Consider the following 21,058-nt stretch of genomic DNA (forward strand, 5'->3'; position numbering starts at 1 on the left):
GGCCAAAATGTACTCGCCAATACAGGAACCTAGCTAAGGTAATATACGAACCGTGAAACGACCGATCGTGCTGAAAATTCATAAGATGTGACAAATCATCATATTTCAAATTGAAGATCGGAAAATGCGTGTCCATATTGGTGTTAAGTTTCCCTTGACAAGCTGCTCTGAGGCGTCAAATTGGATCGATCACTTTTATACCCATGTCCGGCGGGTTTTTCGCAGTTACTTAAAAGTGTTTGTTATTCGTATCTATTATATGTATTCTGTACAAATTCAAAAATTCTAAATCAGATGAGATCGGGACGATCATCGTGAATTGTTTTCAATTAAGGCCATCGTCATATTGTTAGACTTTTTAGATTATACAAGAATAACTTTTCAATTTACCATTGTAATTACCTTCACTGATATGGTCCTTTTCTGTAAATTTTCTGTTTATAAAATTTAGATTTTTTCGAAACGCTATGGTTTTCTACCCCCAGGCATAGATAGTCTTAACCGTATTTGTCACATCTTTTCGGAATTTCTGTATTGCAATGCTCTTCAACTTCGAGTTTGACTTGGCCCTTCAATTTTTTGCCATTCGAGTGCCACTGATGGACCTAATGTAGCATCTTTGATGAGATTTTACAAGAAATTCAAGAAGTACATTAAGTAAACCATGGCTAATTGTTTTTTTTTTTTTAAATATTCGGACGCATCGATCATGAAAATTGAAGAAAATGACACTAATTATTGTTTCACCCGAATAGTTCTGTTCTTCCCCGTGATCGACTGTCCAACACGAGAGGCCTTTTTGGCCTCCTGAAAAAGAGAGGCGAAAGATACCAAAGGGACATTCAAACTCATAGGTCGAAAATAAACTGACACCGCCATGTCAAAAAAGAAAAAAGACCAATAGACAAACAACAGTATTCAAAACACAACATAGAAAACGAAAGACTGAGCAACACGAACCCCACCAAAACCCGAGGTGATCTCAGGTACTCCAATAGAGTAAGCAGACCCTGCTCCACAGGTAGCACCTGTCGTATTGATCATGTAAGTACAAACCCGGTGATAAGTCTTATTCGGTAGATCACATTCTGGGAAAAGTAGGAAATGGATTGTGATTACGAAAAATGAACGATTTTGAGGACGGACGTCTAGTGATGAAAATAGTTCACAAGGAACTTCGGTTCAATGTGGGCTTAATAAACGTCACATTTCCGTATATAATAAGCTGTTACAGTAGGGATTATCATGAATTTGACAAACTAATACAGACATTTGTTGTGGTTGTAGGATCCAACTTTCAGTTATTTTATACATTTGTATTTCACTTCGAAGTTGTATTAATCTGACTTTGCTATTAAGCCATATGGACAACTTTTTTTCTTTTTCTTTTTCCTTTTCTTTCAGATAGTTTAATTTTGTTAAGTTATTTTTGTTATTTTTGTTTCTACATTTCAATGGTAAAAAGTCCAAATATATAGTAACGAAAAATAACATTATTTCGAAATTTCAAAAAATCAAATCAAATCAAATAAATTACATGTACTATGTTAATTACTCCATTTCCCTGTATTCATAGTTATTTGATAGACTAAACTTACTACACAAACGACTGTACTTGTCCCAAAACAACTTGAAAATGATATTTTCCCAGGTAAGATTGACAAGTTCAAATAAGTGTGTGATACCGACATGCCTTTCTGGAATTACCTTAAGCTTCATAAGGCATAAGGTCGTTAATAGGAAGGAAAACCAAATTATAAATATACTTAAAAGAGTCCTTAAACAGAACAACTAAAAACATTTAAAGAGTCAACTTTGCCTCAAAGATTGCAATCATAATTCATGTAAATTTACAATTAATTTAAGACCTGGCCACTGCGAAAATGGTACATTCGCGGGCTAAGAGTCTGCCATCATTTGTAACGACACAGGGATAGTAAAATAAACCTAAGATAAAAATTTCCGAACGCACAATGCGTGTTTTTAAGCTTCTTTGGATACCTACTGTTTTGTGAGACAAATACATACAAAAGTTTAGGAGTCGGTAAATTTCAAGTCATTATCTATTGGTGTTTAAGTTACGGTTGCAGCATCCTGGGGCAAAAGTGCTGTTCTCTTTAGGACCTTTGGTTTCTAAACGCTCCAATAGTTTATATTTTTGGCTTTCCAAACGTTTGGTTTCCAGCATACCTGATGGATGTTATTCCCGTAGCATGTGTTGAACGCATGATAATCATATCATATGGGTTTTTTTGGCACCCTAAAAACGGAAACTGGGCGAGTGTTCATTTGTTTTATCAATGAGATAAAAAGTAAGCTATGTAAATAAACTCATCATAGATACCAGGGTTAAATTTTTGTACGCCAGACAATTTTCATCTTCAAAAGACTCATCAGTGAGGCTCGAATAAAAAAAGTTGAAATGACCAAATAAGGTACGAAGTTAAAGAGCATTGAAGACCAAAATTCTGAGAAATTTTGCCAAATACAGCTAAGGTTAGAGACCCAGTTATAAGTTTTTCACAAAATTTTTCAAATCCAAAACTTGATGAATTATTAGGTAAAATAGACGTACAATACAACGTGTTTTTTTTAAATATCATTCGAACAGGAAGCAACGAAACTAATTTTAGGCACGTTTACGAACGGTTTAAAAATACTTGGACTTCTTTATAATAAATCACATTTTTCAATCGGCTTGGGCTGTCACTAGAGTCAATATCATTCAGCCAATACGAAAAAAGACATGACATCATGTCAGTATTTAACCAATCTGCCTATCTTTGAACAATTCATCGTATTAAAAAATCTATTTAGACACTGTAGCATGCGAGTGTATTCGGTTGTCATAAATCTACCGATCTGAAGCTGTTTTATATGTGGTATCAACAATTTTAATATCGCAGAGAATGGAATTTCCCCTGTGACAATTTATACTAATTTTATAACCAAACTGTTCCAGTCATTGAACATATGCTTTTAAATTATTTATCGGTGACTTAATAATGGACATTTTCTATAAATAGTGCATTCGTATTTTATTTTTTAATATACTTCTTCCTCGCAACGATTAACAACGTATAAAGTTGAGAAGACAAACAGGTAAGATTTAGACCTATTACAATGGTCAATATACTATACACCCGACGTCATTTTTTCGATAATTTTATATATAGTACCATTATGCTTTAATTTAATTATTATAGAATACTAATGAAAGAAGAAAGCGATTAACATCTTCTTCCTGATGTATGTTTCTTTTCATATAAAATGGCTTCAAACAAAAGAATGGAATGTCATATACGCCATTAAAATAAAAATGAGCCTTTGATATAGTAGCTATGATGTGCAGCGAAGCTATGCAGGCTAGTGCAAAATGTCCATTACAGTTCAATACATGATACACAGGTAAATATCCTACAGATAACAGATAATCTTGAATATATAGATCAGTCAATGGGAACGCCATGCATCGGTTCCACGCTTGCGGCTACTCTACCTGAGGGGTGTCAGTTTGACTTTGAGGGATGTATAAATACACTGTTACGTCACAAGGAAGCTATTAAACCAAGAGTTCCAAATGGTGAGGTTGAAGTCATCTCTTCGTAAATTTTACGGACGCCATCACGAGTTGGTTGACCGTTATGGAATAACCGTTTCACAGATGATATCGGATATGTTCCTTATGTCGTAACTACAATACCCTCCCTTTTCACGAATGTGACTTACCGAATTAGACTATTCACCGGATTTGTAATAACATAAGTAACACGACGGGTGCCACATGTTGAGCAGGATCTGCTTACCCTTCCGGAGCACCTGAGATCACCCCCAGTTTTTGGTGGGGTTCGTGTTGCTTAGTCTTTGGTTTTCTATGTTGTGTCATCTGTACTATTATTTGTCTGTTTGTCTTTTTATTTTTGGTCATGGCGTTGTCAGTTTGTTTTCGATCCATGAGCTTGACTGTCCCTCTGGTATCTTTCGTCCCTCTTTTACGTCCGTTTTGCTGTGCGTGATACTAGTATATAAAAACATAAACACTTCCGGAAAGAAACATTAGCATAAAAGATACATAAATTTTTATTAATTGTGACTTAAATGTGTCCTTAGTCTACATGTTTGGAGGTTTTGCGCGCTCAAAACCTGGTTCGACCTACTGCCTTCATTCAAAGGTTTGTGTAAAAACTTAGGAATTTGACAGTCAATGGAAAATTTTAAAATGAGGTTCGTTTGAAAAGTTTTTCCTAAAACAGTCAGTATGATGGGCCTTGATGTTTTCGTTATCTATCTTGTATAACGTACATTGATATTAAGAATTGCCAAAAAAAGACAAAACTGTACAGCCAAAAATAATAACATAATAGAGTTGTATCCTTAGTTTTTGAAAATTAACCAAATCTATCAACTGTGATTTTATTTTTATAATATTGAATCATTATGTGAAAGTATGACAGAAGTGAGGACGGACAACCAGAAGGATATCTAAAATAAATAATTTATTAAAATAATCTTGGAAAGTGGTTAAGTTGTCTTTGTCCGAGTTGACATGCACTTATGATGTACTAACCACGAACAGTATGATGGGTGCCACATGTGGAGCAGAATCTGTCTACCCTTCCGGAGAACATGATATGACCACCGGTTTTTCGTGGGGTTAATGTTACTTCGTCTTTAGTCTAAGTAGTGTTTTGTCAACTTATTTGTCTTTTCGTGTGTTGTCCGTTTTTAGCCATGGCATTGTCAGTTTCTCATAGACTTATGATTGTTGAATACCTTGGTATCATTCGCCTCTTTCTTAGCTCTTCGTTTCAACTTTAGGTATTTATTCATTGGAATTGTTTTATTTAATATTGCTAACTCTTACCGTAATTTGTAAACGTCACTGTAGTATTTATTTGTTTATTTTTTCTTGTAGCCATCCCTGATTTGTATAGAAAAGTGACCAAACCGGATGGTAAATCGATTTCAGGATCTGAATTCATCATGGCGCATGACATCAACTAATAACAAGATTAAGAATACTTACTTTTGATTAGTACAAATAACTTATACATAGTCTTTGCTTTATTTTAGATAAACAATTATGAATATAAATGATTTACCGGCAGAGATGCTGATTGAGATATTCACTTACCTACCAGAATGGGATTTCCTTAGAAATGCTCGCCATGTCTGTCAATTATGGAATCTTATTTCTACATCACCGATCCTTCGACAAAATGTGGAGCTAAATAAATACATGGATTCATTCGCATATCCCCTGAAATATTTCTCGGCCATACAACTCTATATAAAGAAACTTGTTATGCATTCTACGTATATACAGACATTCGAGAAACATTATCAAGATGTGAAATTTGAAAATCTTAAATCATTGCACATCACTAGTAAGGTTCAGTGTACTTGGTGGCCAAATTCTGTATTCAATAACTTTTTCTCTATGTTCCCAAACTTTCAGATAATCAAGATCACTCCTGACTTTTGGAAAGACGCTGAAAATTGTTTATATGCATTATCTAAATACTCGATCATTGAATTAGACTTTGGATATTATGGTAGCACAGTGTATGGTGGCAACCTACACGATTTGCACTATAGGTTTATACAATTTGTGCATGGTCAAAGAAGTTTGAAAATCTTAAAAATCAGGGCGTCGCATTATTTTGCGGAAAATACAGTGGCGCAAATTTTGGAAATATGTCCAACGTTAACATCGTTGAATATTTCAGGAGCCTATGTATCAGCGGAATCCTTCAAAATGTCCACAAATGGTTTGGCTTTAACTGAGTTTTCTATGAAATCGCAAAGCGAGTTTGGAGATGACGACTTGGAGGCGTTAACAAAACGTACTTCGTGTTTAAAAACTCTAAATATTGAAGGTTGTAGTTTGATAACAGAACGTGGCTTTCTCCATATTGCATTTAATTGTTCTCATCTCAAGAGGCTATTTATTGGAGAATTAAATTCGAATTGTGTAACTGACTTATCTAGTGACGTCATCACAAAAATAGCAAAAGCCTGTCCTCATCTGGAATTCCTTTCTGCAATTGGCTGTTCAAAACTTGAAGACGACTGTATAATGGATCTGGCATCGTCATGCGGCAGTCTTCTGGGTATAAATCTAAACGGTTGTACCAATATTACAGATATTTCATTATTTGCACTAGCTGACCATTGTCCATTGCTGAATGTGTGCGAGATACGAAACAGTGCTATATCCCTCAAAGGCGCAATGTATTTAATACAGAATTGCAAAGGACTTACCAAATTGAATACGTCGAACTGCAACAATATTGATGACACAAATGTGTCCGAACTTGAAAATATGTTGGATACACAGAGTCAAACCTACCAACCAAGAACAAATTCGTCAATCAATAGTGAACTCGATATGTCTAGATCCAAAATGCATTGTTTCCACGCTCACTTGAAAGACTTGGATCTTAGTGAAAGCATGCATGTTACAAGAACATTAGTAACCAAGTTAACTAAAATATTACCAGATTTGATATCTCTTAGGTTATCAATATCTGCTGATATTGATTCAGATAAAGAATGGTTCCAGGAAATTTTTGAGAACTGTGTTTGTTTGTCCGAATTCAAACTATCTACAACAACAATTCGGAGGCAAGATTACTTGAAGTAATAAGTGTATCGTATGTGGGTTTTTTGATGCTCAAACTTTCAAAGTATCTTGATATTAGTAATGAAAAATACCAGTACATCGTGAAAGTCGTGTGGCTGGAATTAAGAAAACGTTATGAGTGTGCCTTTCAATTGATTTATTCATGCAGTGTCTTCTTGATTTCGGCATTTTCACATTTGTTTTAGTTTTTTATTCAGTTTTGATAGCTATCCTTGTTGAGGTCTCAAAATGAAACAAGGATATCAGTGTTTTTTTTTTATCACTGCTTCAGTATTGATATAAATAATTTTTCAATAATTCACCTTGTCAAATGTATGTCATATTTCGTACTTTCATGTATTTTTTTTTTTTTTTCAAAAAGAAAAAAAAATTGTATTTACAGTACCACTAATGGAGCAATTGCTTAATCTTTCGGAACATATGAGTTCTTCCGGGTTTTGGTGGGGATCCATGTTGCTCAATCTTTAGTTTTCTGTGTAGTGTATTGTGTCTTGTTGTTTGTTGTTGGTCTTGTAGTCTTGACCTTTTTTGGTCATGCTTTTATCTGTTTTTCTTCGACGTTTGATTTTTGATTGCCTTTGGTATTTTATCTCCTTTCTTGATTGCATATAGATGATATATTCTAAGTAGGACAATCCAATTTTGTCTTAACACACAAATGAATCTAAGTCTTTTAAAAACAGGTGATGTGGTATGATTGTCAATGGGACAATTATCCCCCAAAGACCAAAGGACGAGGATGGATGTAAAGAACTACAGGTCTCCGTATTGCCTTCAACTATAAATCCCATTCCGTGAAGAAAGCTTTAAAAAGCCCCGGCATTGCAAAATGTGAAACAAATCAAATGAGAAAACCAATGGCCTGGTTTATGCAAAAAAAAAAGTAAATGAAAAATGCTACATGCTTTTGAATGGCCTTTTGGTGTTTGTAAGAGAATAAAGTCAAGTCTTTCCATTTTATGAGAGGACATATCATTGTAAAGTACATTCTCCAAGTTCATGACAGGTTGATTTAACGAGTGAACAGTTGGAGGGCAAAAGGGTTTCACCACTTGAAAATTCTGCTATATATTCGTATAAAAACACATTAAAAATATTATCATTGAGTTATTTCTTTTCCGATTTGAATGAAATGTTTACCGTTAAACATAATATGTCTGCAATTTTGTGCAATAATTTTGATCCATGTGTTTGATTTATATTTTTAAGGAAATAACTGTTTAAAGACAAATGGGAATTTCTGCATGAAAAAAAATGTATGGGTATAGGAAAAAGATTTACACTTGATTTAATATTTGTTTTTATGTAAGGATTTTTCTGAAAAACATGTCATAATAATATTTCATTGTAATCATAAAAATTATAGACATGTAAGAGTTTAACAGTAAAAAATTCATCAAAATCGGACATGAAATAGGATTTTGGCATACAAAAAAATGTGATTTTAAATGAAATACACTGAATTCTATTTTGTTCTGAAACATTTTGCTTCAATAGTTCATTAATTATAATGAAATTTCCTTTTAAGGAACCTTCTAATTAACTTTTTTAAACTGATTTTTTTTTCAGATCCAACCGTGGATAAAAGAGAGACGAAAGATAGCAAAGGGACATTCAAACTCATAAGTCGAAAATACACTGACAACGCCATGGCTTAAAAAGAAAAAGACAAACGGACAAACAATAGTACACGAAACACAACATAGAAAACTAAAGAATGCGCAACACGAACCCCACCAAAACCTGGGGGTGATATAAGGTGCCACGGAAGGGTAAGTAGATCCTGCTCCACATGTGGCACCCGTCGTGTTGATAAATCACATATTTTGGATATAACTTCGATTTACTCATGTAGCAGTCAATTGTAAATAAATAAAACATTCGTTAATAACAACTTTTAATTATATTTCTATTATATAACAACATGAATGAAATGATTTTGCCTTCAAGATAAAAAAAAATAAAATATAAAAATACAAATGACAATGAACATGAATGAAATTATTTTGCATTTAAGATTAAAAAAAAATGAAAATGACAATGAGCTGTTGTATAACTAGTTAGCTTTCTTCATCCAATAATTAACCCAATCTCTACAAAGTGTGTTGCTTGAGTCTGGTTGAAAGGACATACGGATCTCAAAATCATTGTACATTCCAGATGTTTTCCATGTTGTTACTGTTTCTGTAATATATTAAAATATCATTATACATGTATCTTATATAATACATTAAAAAAACAGTGAACAGTTTTTGTATTTATGGTTTAACAATTTACTATTGGTATTCACTTAAATATAGTCGTCTGATGTACGATTTACAAAGACCTCAAGTGTTGACTGTGGTATAAATAGTTATGGTCACCCTGAGTTCTACCTGTTAGTAGAACCAATGTCAAAGATTGACGTCCATTTGGCTACATACGGGTTGTATGAATACGTAGCTGCGTTTGGTCGGGACATGGACGTACAATCAGATGCCTTGCAGATCTAACATTGTTATGCTTAATTTCAGATGATATATATGCTAAATAGTGTCTTGAATTCTCTATTTACATATCTAGTATATGCTAATGTTTTTGTGGCAGATTATTGAAAATTGTCGTTAAAAAATTAACCATGTTCTTAGAGAAATGTTGGGAAATAAATGAAGAATATATATTCTATATTCTAAAACTGATAAAACGAAGAGACAATTCGATGTGTGGTTATGTGATTTTGTGTGATGTTAACTTACCAGCTTGCTTTGAACTCGCCATGAAAGCTTTGTCACAATTGGCTGCTTTAGAACATATGGCACTGATCATACGACTCTTTCCAATTAGCTGTTCCACTGTGGCAGCATCGTTCTGGGAGACATATATAGTCTTTACATCCTTTACTACATTCCCATCCTAAAACGATTTAAAAGGTACAAATAACGATCTCTGTAGACAAAGCAAAGTATAAGTAGATAATGGTCTTTAAAATCACAGTTTATTTACTATGTTTCTGGGAGAAAAAGAAAAAAAGAATTTTGTTACAGTAAATAAATTGACAGTCTCCAAATGTCGTAAATAAATTGAATAGTGAATTACAATAATGTCTTGAACAGTACAGAATGTGATCTTGTGCAATGCCAAAATAACATTGCTGAACAGACTTTCGATACAAAGAAGTTGAATCATATTATTGTAAAACTGAAAATTAAGCGAATTTCTCTCTCTCCCTCTCTCTTTGATCTATACAAACCGTTAATACATTCTATATTGTGAAACTTGGATTAAACATTTATGGTTTAAAGACGTTTGCTTATATTCGCCTTTTATATTTTCTGAAATGTTCTTAAATAGATATAGGAAGATGTGGTATGAGTGCCAATGAGACAACTCTCCATCCAAGTAACAATTTATAAAAGTAAACCATTATAGTTCAAGGTACGGCCTTCAACACGGAGCATTGGCTCACACCGAACAGCAAGCTATGTTTGTTTTTACAATATTTACTTACATTTTTAAGAACCTCTAAGTCGTTCTTCACAGATTCCATGGTTTTTGTATCGTCCATCTCGGTGATAAAACAGTACTTGACTCTTCCGTTTCTAACACTTATTGCACCTAGTGCCTGGAAGGAAAATCAAGCTCACAATATAATTCAAGATAAAGAGAGCGGTGCTGTGTTGCATGTAACCAGTGCTCAGATGACCAATTTCTAGTATGCAAAAATTGTCGTTATACAAGTACAAGCAGTTGTGTAATTAGAAATATAAATGTAATATTTGCCGCTAGACGCTAAACACCTTCAATCAATCATTTTAGTTTGGGATGTTTCTATTTAAAAGAATTTCATTTGGTATTACCCCCTAATCAACATTTAGTACTCTTTAAACTTTTATATCTTTAAACCGTTCCAAGTTTGGCCAACAATGCAAGCGTACATTGGTACGATTCTGGTCATATTCTGTTATTTCTTTTTGTATAGAAAATATAAATTCTATTATATACACCAAAATACACAGACAACATCACCAATGCTCAACCCTGACTGAAATCTCAACTTTTGAACCTTAACAAATGTCTTATATTGTTTTTAGGCTGTCAATGGACACTTTTAGACAAACAGTAAACATGTTTATGCTGATAACACAATGAACAACATGATTTGACAACCTTTTTAGAAAATCGGAATTAAAAATGAAACTTGAATGTGGAATGTGATCTGAAGGAAATTTAAGTAAATGTCATTTTATTGGAAAAATAGGAAGAATTTCTAACCACATTCTGGTTACATCAAGTAATAAGTGTTTAACATATAATTTCTACGAATATTCAAAATCAGATACTCACCGCATCAACGTCATATATGAAGAACGACGTATTGTAGCCAATAGCCTCATTGTTCGTGTCACGTGACTTCATAAACACTACATCCAACCCATCACGGTATATTGCGCTTTCTGCTAAATCCACATTGTCAACTGTGTTAGTCCATGTTGTATTTATGAAGTTCTAAAACACATAATATTACGAAAAAATATAAATATACATTGGAGAATAAAAAGAACATGTCGAGGATGTACAATAGTCTACAATCTCAAGAAATAGTAGGGAAATGGGCGAAATTGCTTTTACTCCTGTTATACAGCTTATTTGTTGGAGCTAGCTAACCCAGATACAATAAGGAAAAGTTTTTAAACCGGAAAATATAGACTCCGAAAAGTGTCGGACATTCGCTGTTGAAGTACTTTGAACTTAATAATTGCGTACTTACAGTAACTGCGAGCATTCTATCTTATTCATTATAGTTAAACCCCGCTTCATGCACATGTGCCTGTCCCAAAAACAAAACTAGTTTGCTGTTGTCTTTGTGTATCTCTTACTGTTTTATCTGCCCTTTAGAAAATATTGTGTTGATGTCAGATTTTATTAGATTATTCTCAACTTTTTAGTCTGAGTTGTTTTTAGAAATTTACATATTGTATAGAAACCTGCCTAAATAGACCGTATGTTATCTTTAAGATTGACTTATATATATTTTTTTGTGGTTTGGTTGCTTCTCGATTAACGTATTACCTCACATAACTTCATTCACGAGAAGAAAAAATTACAATGGCCACAGACGTTTTCTCTATTTGTTATAAATTTTTCGTTGACCAATTTAGAAATTATTTAAAAAACTAATGATTAACTCTCGCAGACCTGGGAACAGTATATCTATCTTTATTAACTATGACCCGACGATAAAATCGGCTACAATTAGGTAGTGTCAAGTCCCGTCAATTTATATGTTCCTGCGCAGACACAGTTGATCTATGATGTATTTGACTAATTTTTTTCATGCTCCTTTTGGTAAGATGGCTTTTCACGTGTTCAGGTATTTATACATCCTTAATTGGTTTTAATTATTTTTTTTCGGTGTGAACGTTCCTTACGAACGTGTGACGGGATTGCTTCCCTTCATTAGTAGATACTTAGTCAGCCGTAAGTGGTTGATCTAAGGAAGAACTTCTCCTTTAGCTCAGTCGGTATACGCGCTGCCTTGTAACACAAAGGTCCCGGGTTCGAGTCCCGGTGGAGACATGCGATTTTGCAAGTAGAATAATGCTCTCCGGTTACAAACGTAAATCCAGAAAAGCAGTTCACACTCACCAAATTTATTTTTAAAAAAAATATTTGACATAATTGTTTATGACTTTAAATGTTTATGTCAAAAACATTGTTCAGAACCAGATACATTTTTTGATTGAACGAAAATTAAATATATATATATATATTACAGGAACGTAAATGAATTAACAAGAGTGTGAAAATGATTTATAGCTTTATTGTTACTGAAAAATATGAAGATATATAATTAAATTTAATGATTATAGCTAATATTCACCAGTTGTGAAGAATTATTAAAGAGGTATAATATATCTGATCATGTGAAAATATCTGTGTGTTAAAAGAGATTAAACCAGGTTGAATCAATGAATAGAATTCAATAGACAATAATATATGTGCTCTTACCATTCTTCGTGCATAGTTTCTCCATTTATTTTTGTTTCTTCCTTTCCAACTCGCTTGGCAAATAACGATTGCCAAACAACACACAAACAAAAACATCAATTTATTCATATTGAATTTCGAGTTTCTGTTCCTGATGCAAGTTTACTGTTTTGACAAACTCTATTTACAACTAGGTTCTTATATACTCGTGTACTACATGTGTCATGTGGTCTATTATGCAAAGGTTCATCTGTAGTTCTTACATGATTAGATGTCTTAATTATCCACATACTTCATGGTTTCCCTTTGGCTAAAACATCATAGATTCTGATCTTTACATGTTTACTTACAGGAAACAACATGCGCACGTGTCAATGCACGTGGTATATATATTAAGAGCTTGTGTTTCGTAACGTTACTGACCTTACTATTTGTTAGGTTACTATTCGGTTACTCCAGATTCCAAAAATAATTTTCAGTGATCCATTTTAATCAGTGTTCACATGCATTAAAATAATTATTATATTAAAAAAGAAACAAATACATCTACTGAGTCAAACATGTCAAACGGCTTGTATCCCCTTTTTCTTAAAATTTTAATAATAAGTTCTAAAAAAAAAGTCTAATAAAGATCGTATACTTTTGTGGTTTTTTTTTTTTGTGGTTTTTTAATGAGCATATTTGTTCAGCATTATTTTCAATACCAGCAAGTATTAACATAATTTTTGTGTATGCATGTGGTCCTTGTAATCAGATTCTTGTAAGAACCCTTACTAATCTTTAATGAAGTCCGATCTGGAAAAGGTTACTAGAATACATTCTTTTGAATATTTCATTTCCCAATTATTGCGTGAAGAGAGGAAATTCAGTTTTAAAAAAAAACATAATTCTTTACTTTCTTGTATTAGTAAAAGCAGAAGATGACTGAATGCATGTTTAATCTGAAAAAAGGAAATACACTGAAAATCCTTCAAGTGAACACACCCTTGTTTATTTACTCAGGTATCAACAGCAATAATTAAAGCAGCTAGTGTTTCTCATGTAGTACCCTTTTGCTTACAATACGGAGACAGCAGATGCAGTCATGATATCTGACTGTAATTAAGTACATTTGTACTTGGGTTTATTGATCTGCCGAGTTATATAAAATGATAAAGCTCAATTTAGTACAAAAGGCGACAGGAGGAAGAACCGAACTTGACTTAAAATCGGGTTTTCTTAAAAAGAAAATATAAAAATATCCATGCAACCAGTAGTTCGTTTTTTAGATCTTGAAATTTTTGAATAAATAAATGCTAGTCATCTATTGGATTAATTAATAAAAAAAAAATCCCTCTAGTTTTCACCCCTCTGCCATTTACTCTCCTACTTTTCGTTCACTCTCTCTCTCTCTCTCTCTCTCTCTCTCTCTCTCTCTCTCTCTCTCTCTCACTTCCCTTTCACCTGTCTCTTTCTCTCTCTCACACTCCTCCATCCAATTTCTTTTGATCTCCCTTTAACCTGTATGAAGCTTTACTTTAAAAGAATGTGTATGCAGCAGGTATCCCTCAATTCAAGTTTCTTAAAACAGCACAAAATTCATTGTGGAATTCAGTTTTCTCGGACAAAAACATTGTGTTTAAAATATACCCTATCTTCTGTGATACAGCGAACTTGTTAAGACAATAATTTTCGGAAATTCTTTACAATAGCACCATATTTTTTTTTACTTCAATAGTAGTTCAAGAATAAAATGGTTTTTTTTGGAGGACATTAATATTCACGAAGTATATCAGGTAATGCACTAATGTTCAGAAAAGGACAAATTCAAATAAAACGACCGGATAATTCAGGAATATATTGGAATCATACGACTTCCTCCTTGATTTAAGGAAAACTTGTTTTTCTTATCATGACAAATCTTGCACTAGGATTCGAGTCAGAATTATCTTACAAGAAACTTCCTCCATGAATTATATAAAACTTGTTTTTGTAATTTGACTGGTATGTATACGTCTAGTTAAGCCCTGTAGCTATATTCTAGTTCGTAAAAGCGTCAAGGCCCCCAAGATGAAATTGAATAGGCAAGATAAAAACATTTCTATAGAATAATTGAAAAAAAAACTAAAATCGATATCGAATTTAAAAAAAATATTCCGTGGAAGTTAATCTATTTAAAAGGCGTTTAACAACAAAGTGCTAATAAAAAGGTTTCTCGATACGCACGAATTATGTAAGGCTGGTACGTATCTAAACGTTTTGGGATGTGGTATATGTGTAGATACCCTCACACTTTTTCAATTGAAAATCAAACAAACTATGGTACATAATGTGTTTAATCGTAATATTCATAAAGGTAAATTGTGAAGACAACAGTGCGCACATAGAATCAATAATCATTTGACGAAATTTAGTTGTTTGCGTGTAATAATTTTACGATTTCTAAAACACCAACATGTATCATAAAAAATTACTTAACATCATTGCCACAAAGAGTTATAAAAAAAACATTTAACTGATGATTTTTTCCTTTAACAAGAAAAAAAAAAAGAATATGTGCAGGACAGCATATTTTTTGATACATTGAAATTTGCAATTATTCGACCGGGGGTCAGAAAACACGTGATAATAATTTGTTATAATGTGTTTATATTAGTAACCACTGAATCACATTTTTGCCGAAAAATGTGAATTTTACGAGTTTGTAACAGTAATACCAAGAAACAAAGTGCAATTATTGGATCGACACTAGGCTTCGTCTCTTATTAATATGCAGACTGTTATGACGTCCTAACACTAAATCCGTTGCATGTGTAAAAAATGACACTTTAGTCTGGGAAGACATGATTTATTTGTAAGTTGTAATTGTCTTTGAGCTTACTTTCAGTATTATACTCAGCGTTTGTGTCCATTGCTTTTTGTGTTTTTTTTTTAGTTTCACATTTTTCATCTCGGTGCCTTTTATAGCTGATTATACGGTATGTGTTTTTCTCATTTTTGAAGACTGTACGGTGACCTATGATTGCTTTTATCTTCGTCATTTGAACTTTAATGGATATTTGTCTTATTGGAAATCATACCACAGCCCTTTATCTATACATAAAAGACTTATCCTAAAACTTCCGATGTCTGTTTTTACATTAAATTGTTTTGCTGTTGAACATTGTTGGCGTACATTCCTTCCACTCATTAATTCATTTAAAATACTGAAGAAAAATTTTACATGACGAAAAACTAAATGTATTGCAACAGCCGATTTAGTATTTATAAATTCAAAAACAGTAGAAAAATTAAAAGAATAAATTAACTGCAATCAACTGTTAGATGGCATAAACGTTGGATCTCATTAGACAATTTACTTAGCATGTATGATAACGCATTTTGATTGTGTACCTGCAAATCAAAGTTAAGGATGTTCGCTACTCTGTTTCAAAATAACACGCTTTTTAAAACACTGTTATTGGTTTAAACAATATTTTATTCGATAAGTCAAATCATTCTATATAATATAATACAGTATAAACAATGGGATTCAGAAACAAGCAACATTGCTTATTTTAATCTGTCTCCAAAAGAATGTTGACATACAATATAATGAATACTTGGAGCATGCTCTGTCAATTGGAATATATTAAGAATAGTAAATACAAAAAAAGATTGATTATATAGTTTGAGAAAAAAGGGAGAAAAAAAAAAACAAACACAAAAAACAAAAAACAAGTGATTGAAATGAGCTAAATGAAATGCAAGGAAAACATATAAATGATGCTTTCATATTATGGTGTGAATCTTTTACTTTTCAATATGTATTTTTGTACCAATACAAAAAGAGTACAATTTTCTTCATCAGTTAAACAATCTGACCCAAAAAGCAAAATATTTACATCAATACGCTGCGGAAAATCAGCAAGAGAATTCAGTAGCACTTGGCGTATGTTAGTATAGTAAGGACACGTTAATAAAAAATGAGAGCTTGTTTCTATAGCACCACAACGACAATTTGGCGAATCCACTAAATTACGTAAAAATAAATCGGAGTTTAAAGCACTAGAGTTCATTCGCAAGCGTGCATGGAGAATTTGTCCAATGCGATTTCCAACATAATAATGTGTGGGAACCTTCTTATTTTGTTTACAAATATGTTTTTTAAATAGAAAGAGAGAGTCGCACTGTCTTATATTAAAAGGTATCTTATTCCATAATTTCACGGTTGCAGGGAAAAAGTATTCTGAATATAAGCGAGTTCTTGTACCGATTTCTAAGACATTTTGACGTTGCCTTGTATTATGGTTATGCCCACTTTCTACTAAACCTGGTATTTGTTCACGGAGATAACTAGGTGTTTTGTCATATATAATTTTGTGCCAGAGTATCAATCTATGATTTAATTTATACTATATACTACAAATAGAGTATACCTGCTTTTAATAATCACCGTAAATTCTTATACAAAGTTCCATGATTATAATTTTATAATCGTTTATAAATTTAAGCCAGTCAATTACAGTTCATAATGAGTACATGTCGGGTGCCACATTTGGAGCTGGATCTGCAGATCCTTCCAGAGCACCTGAGGTCACCCCGTTTTTTTTGTGGGGTTCATATATTTAGTATGATTTCCAATGAGACAACTCTCCACTAGAGACCAACTGGCGTAGAGGTTACAACTATAGATATATATATATATATCCAAGTCTAAATTGAAAACAACGTTCAAACCTATGATTGCGTTGGATAAAAACCGCAATTTTTATACGTGTGCATGTAAAACAAATTTCTTGTTAAAGGGGTCTAAATACAGCACAAACAACATTTTCCAAAAGACCATAAAAGTGAAAAAGTATATTTCAACAAAACGCATTTGACTAACAGGTCGAACAACGGATGTTCTTAAACCCTGCTGACTGCCATTGGCGATTGCCAAATAAATTGATCACAGATGTAACAAAATGATCTTAATAGTAATTTAATACAAAACAGAAAAAAATAAACTTGTGGAAAAGATGGTATACCACAACCATGAGGTGCAAAAATTTGTACACCATATCCGGATTTCGACAATTAATGTCTCTTCAGTGATGTTAGGGATCGAAACGGTATTTGGAAGGCCATATAATTTACCTCAATTTCTTGAATTTTAAAGAGTCGAATATATCTATATATATATATAAAGCCTAGTTGGTCGAGTGGTCTAGGGCGCTGGACACGTTGCAGGCGGTGTTGCCACGATGTCTCAGATGCAGGGATTCGAGACCCAAAGAACAAAAATTTGATAACGCATATTTGCAGATCAACCATTGTTGGGTGAACAAAACGAAGTATCTATGAATTATGTTGTTAGCCCTGTATACATTGTCAAGAATCAGTCCGGTCAATATTGCGCATGCGTGAATTCAGATACCCTACATGGATAAAATCGTTATATAGAAGTTATATGGAAAATTATCTTTACAAGACGATATTCAAGTTTCTTCTCAATGGTTTTCTTAGCTGCTGCGATTCCCAGAATTCTTAATGTGTCTTCTTTTTAATGATATAGATTATTTCAAAATAAAGTTTGAACTTCTTGCAACAAATTTGGATTTTTTACAGTGATGTCAAATGGCTTACTTTTGCCGTTATTCTTACAGGAAAATGTCATTATTCGGAAGAGTGGTCAGCTTTGAAAAAAATAAATAAAATACTTTTACTTATGATATACCTTAGCTGCTGCGACCAAGAAAAAGATAAAAAATTAAAGCTTAACGTGGTGTAGTTTATTTTCAAATTGGTTATGTTCTTCTTGCTCCAAATTTGATTTAAATGTAGGCGATTTTTGTTTTTTTTTCTATCAATTTCTATTTGACAACAGGACACATCGTGTGTGTAAACAGATAACAAATTGTTATACAATCGTGTTTATACAGTCATGCTGAGACATAATATATTCCCAGAGTCATGTAATATAGTGTAAACGACATTTTGTATAAACTTGATTAAGGGTTGACGGAATAGCAAAACACCATATAATTATAATTAACGTTTTTTTATAATTAAAGACAAGGATTTGTATATCTCACTATATATATAAATCCTTGTTGAAGACTATTAGATTTTAAGTTTTTTTTGTTTCTGTTTTCACGTGGTTATAACCGAAAATTAATAAATATATCATTAGAATGCAATCAAAATCTAAAATGCATTATTTTAAATAAATGCTTGTTCATCTGAATGTTTTATCAATACACAATCATATTTTTTTTCAATGGCATTACATGGTTTCTATTCACATTTATTTAAAAAAAAAGAAGAAGATGTTGTATGATTGTCAATCAGACAACTGGCTCGTTTTCTTGACAATCCCTAGATAATAATTTTTTGAGACAATTTTAACACGATTTGAATACACAATCATATAGGAGAACAATTCCATTTCGTCGCACTTTAAACAGTGCATAAAAAAAACCATTTAGAATACTTCACGAATTCGACCACTTGATACGGCAAGATGAAATCTAATAATATATTTTACATCAAACCGAGTTTCTGTTATTTTAATTTCTTGAAACTAAATACACGAATAATAATATGTGCGCACAATAAATTGGAAAGTTTGCACCCTGCAAGACCCGTTAAATAGTTTTGAAATTCATTCATTACATAAATTGTACATTCGCCGTCAAAAAGAAACTTGTTGATGACAAAAATAATCAAAACGAAAAGTGTATAAAATGAAAAAAAACAACAAAAAACTACTTTTTATTAAATTCCCTTTGTCAATTTTTTATCACTAGCTTTTCATCTCAATTAATATTATTGAATCGAAACAATATTTAATAAAAAATCAATAATTTCTTCACAAAACGGTAAAGATTGTTAGCTTTGAACAGGTACTTGTACATGTATGACAATTAACATGTCAGCTTCAGGGTATATACCTGTGGATATATGGTTGAAACGATGCTGGAAGCTTGTATGTTTTCTGTTTCTTGTTTAACTTCCATTGTTTGCGTCGTAGATGTTTATATAATGTGAGATATTAGGTAAATATCCACGAGATAACCTACACTCCACCCACAAAATTCACAAGATAATAGAGGGTTATGTAAGCTTTAACTGAATAAATTGACTATCATAATGTATGAAAAGCTTTAAACCCCCCGTTCCTTCATAAATAATGGTTTAACCAGAGCTATATGTATATATATGGCTCTGGTTTAACTTAGAAGTAAATACAATAATTTACAAAATAAGACGATGTGGTAAAATTGGCAATGAGACAACTTGTCACCATAGACCAAAGAACGTGGTTGAAAGCAACTATAGGCCTCTATCAATGAGCTAAACCCATATCGTATAGTAAGCTTTGTAGGATAGAATTGAGAATGGAAACGGGAAATGTGTTAAAAGAGACAACAACCGGACCAAAGAGCAGAAATCAGCCTAAAGCCACCAATGGGTCTAAACCAGAACTATAAACCGTGGCATGCGGCGGGGTTAAACATGCTTGTGAGTGCTCAAATCTATCTTAATCCCACTGAACCTGGGGCAGTGGTATAAAAGCACAACACAAGACCAAACTGTTGAAATTAGTAGGAAAAGGCTTCCTTGTCAGATGGGCACGAAAAAACTATCTACAGAAGACAAAAGATCTAAAGTACCGATCTGAAGATAAATTATCTACCAGTACACATCCAACATACATATAAAAATAAAGAGACGTGGTATGATTGCCAATAAGACAACTATCCACCAAAGTTCAAATGAAGTGGACGTAATCAATTATAGGCAACCGTACGGCCTTCAACAATGAGAAAAATGCATACCGTTTAGTCGGCTATAAAAGGCCCCAACATGAAAAATATGTAACTATTCAATTGAGAAAACTAACGCCCTAATTTATAACAAAACAATTTACGAAAAACAAATATGACAGACATTAACCAACAACAGTTCATTTAACTCGAGGAATTGTGCTGTTATCCTCACTCAATGTATACTGTTAAATTCAATAATTATGAACTGTCAATGGATGTTTAAAATTAAATAAAATGACAGACATTCCGAATTCTCGAGGTACCCGTTTTGTATATATATAAAAAAAGAACCGTAAGACAACGGCTTTTCGGCCAATTATATGTGAAATAGTTGAACTAAAATTTCAATTACATTTCAGTCAGTTTGATGCTCAATTCATTTTGAATAAGAACATCTATTTTTATTTATATGCATTTTTCATTTACCAATTTGGGTAAAACATCTCATGCCGTTTCAATGTTTCAACTGGGACTAATTAATACACTAATTCAGTAGTCCCAGGTTTCAACAAAGATCGAATAGGAACTCCGGCCTTCAATTAATTATACAGAAAACATGATTTAAAATTATTTTATCGATAACATCTGATATTGGTTTTCACTGAAGTTATCTTTACAGACCAGCGGGTGTTCAACCCCTTAATTGTGCGTCTTATCGCTTATGTCAAAT

At 32.7% G+C, this 21,058-nt stretch overlaps 2 protein-coding genes across 3 annotated transcripts; one reads left to right on the top strand and one right to left on the bottom strand.

Annotated features, from left to right (window-relative positions):
• The first annotated feature begins 2,961 nt into the window (after nt 1-2,961).
• On the top strand, nt 2,962-7,431 carry LOC127705945 (F-box/LRR-repeat protein 7-like). 2 transcript variants are annotated; one of them, XM_052210323.1, is made up of 2 exons: nt 2,962-3,102; nt 4,916-7,431. In XM_052210323.1, the coding sequence occupies exon 2, from the start codon at nt 5,084-5,086 to the stop codon at nt 6,644-6,646; it is 1,563 nt and encodes a 520-aa protein (XP_052066283.1). In that variant the 5' UTR covers nt 2,962-3,102; nt 4,916-5,083; the 3' UTR covers nt 6,647-7,431. The 2 variants fall into 2 exon arrangements, with proteins under 2 accessions (XP_052066283.1, XP_052066284.1); XM_052210324.1 differs by having other exon boundaries at nt 2,981-3,102; nt 5,074-7,431.
• A 1,099-nt stretch (nt 7,432-8,530) lies between these two features.
• LOC127705958 (uncharacterized) lies at nt 8,531-12,932 on the bottom strand. The gene is made up of 5 exons (XM_052210342.1): nt 12,635-12,932; nt 10,970-11,131; nt 10,134-10,247; nt 9,382-9,538; nt 8,531-8,830 (listed from the first exon to the last, which is right to left on the bottom strand). Exons 1-5 carry the CDS (start codon nt 12,740-12,742, stop codon nt 8,703-8,705), a joined length of 669 nt encoding a protein of 222 aa, XP_052066302.1. The 5' UTR covers nt 12,743-12,932; the 3' UTR covers nt 8,531-8,702.
• Between the last annotated feature and the right edge of the window lie 8,126 nt (nt 12,933-21,058).

Source organism: Mytilus californianus, unplaced genomic scaffold, assembly GCF_021869535.1.
Source record: "Mytilus californianus isolate M0D057914Y unplaced genomic scaffold, xbMytCali1.0.p SCAF_6, whole genome shotgun sequence".
Lineage (NCBI taxonomy): Eukaryota > Metazoa > Mollusca > Bivalvia > Mytilida > Mytilidae > Mytilus > Mytilus californianus.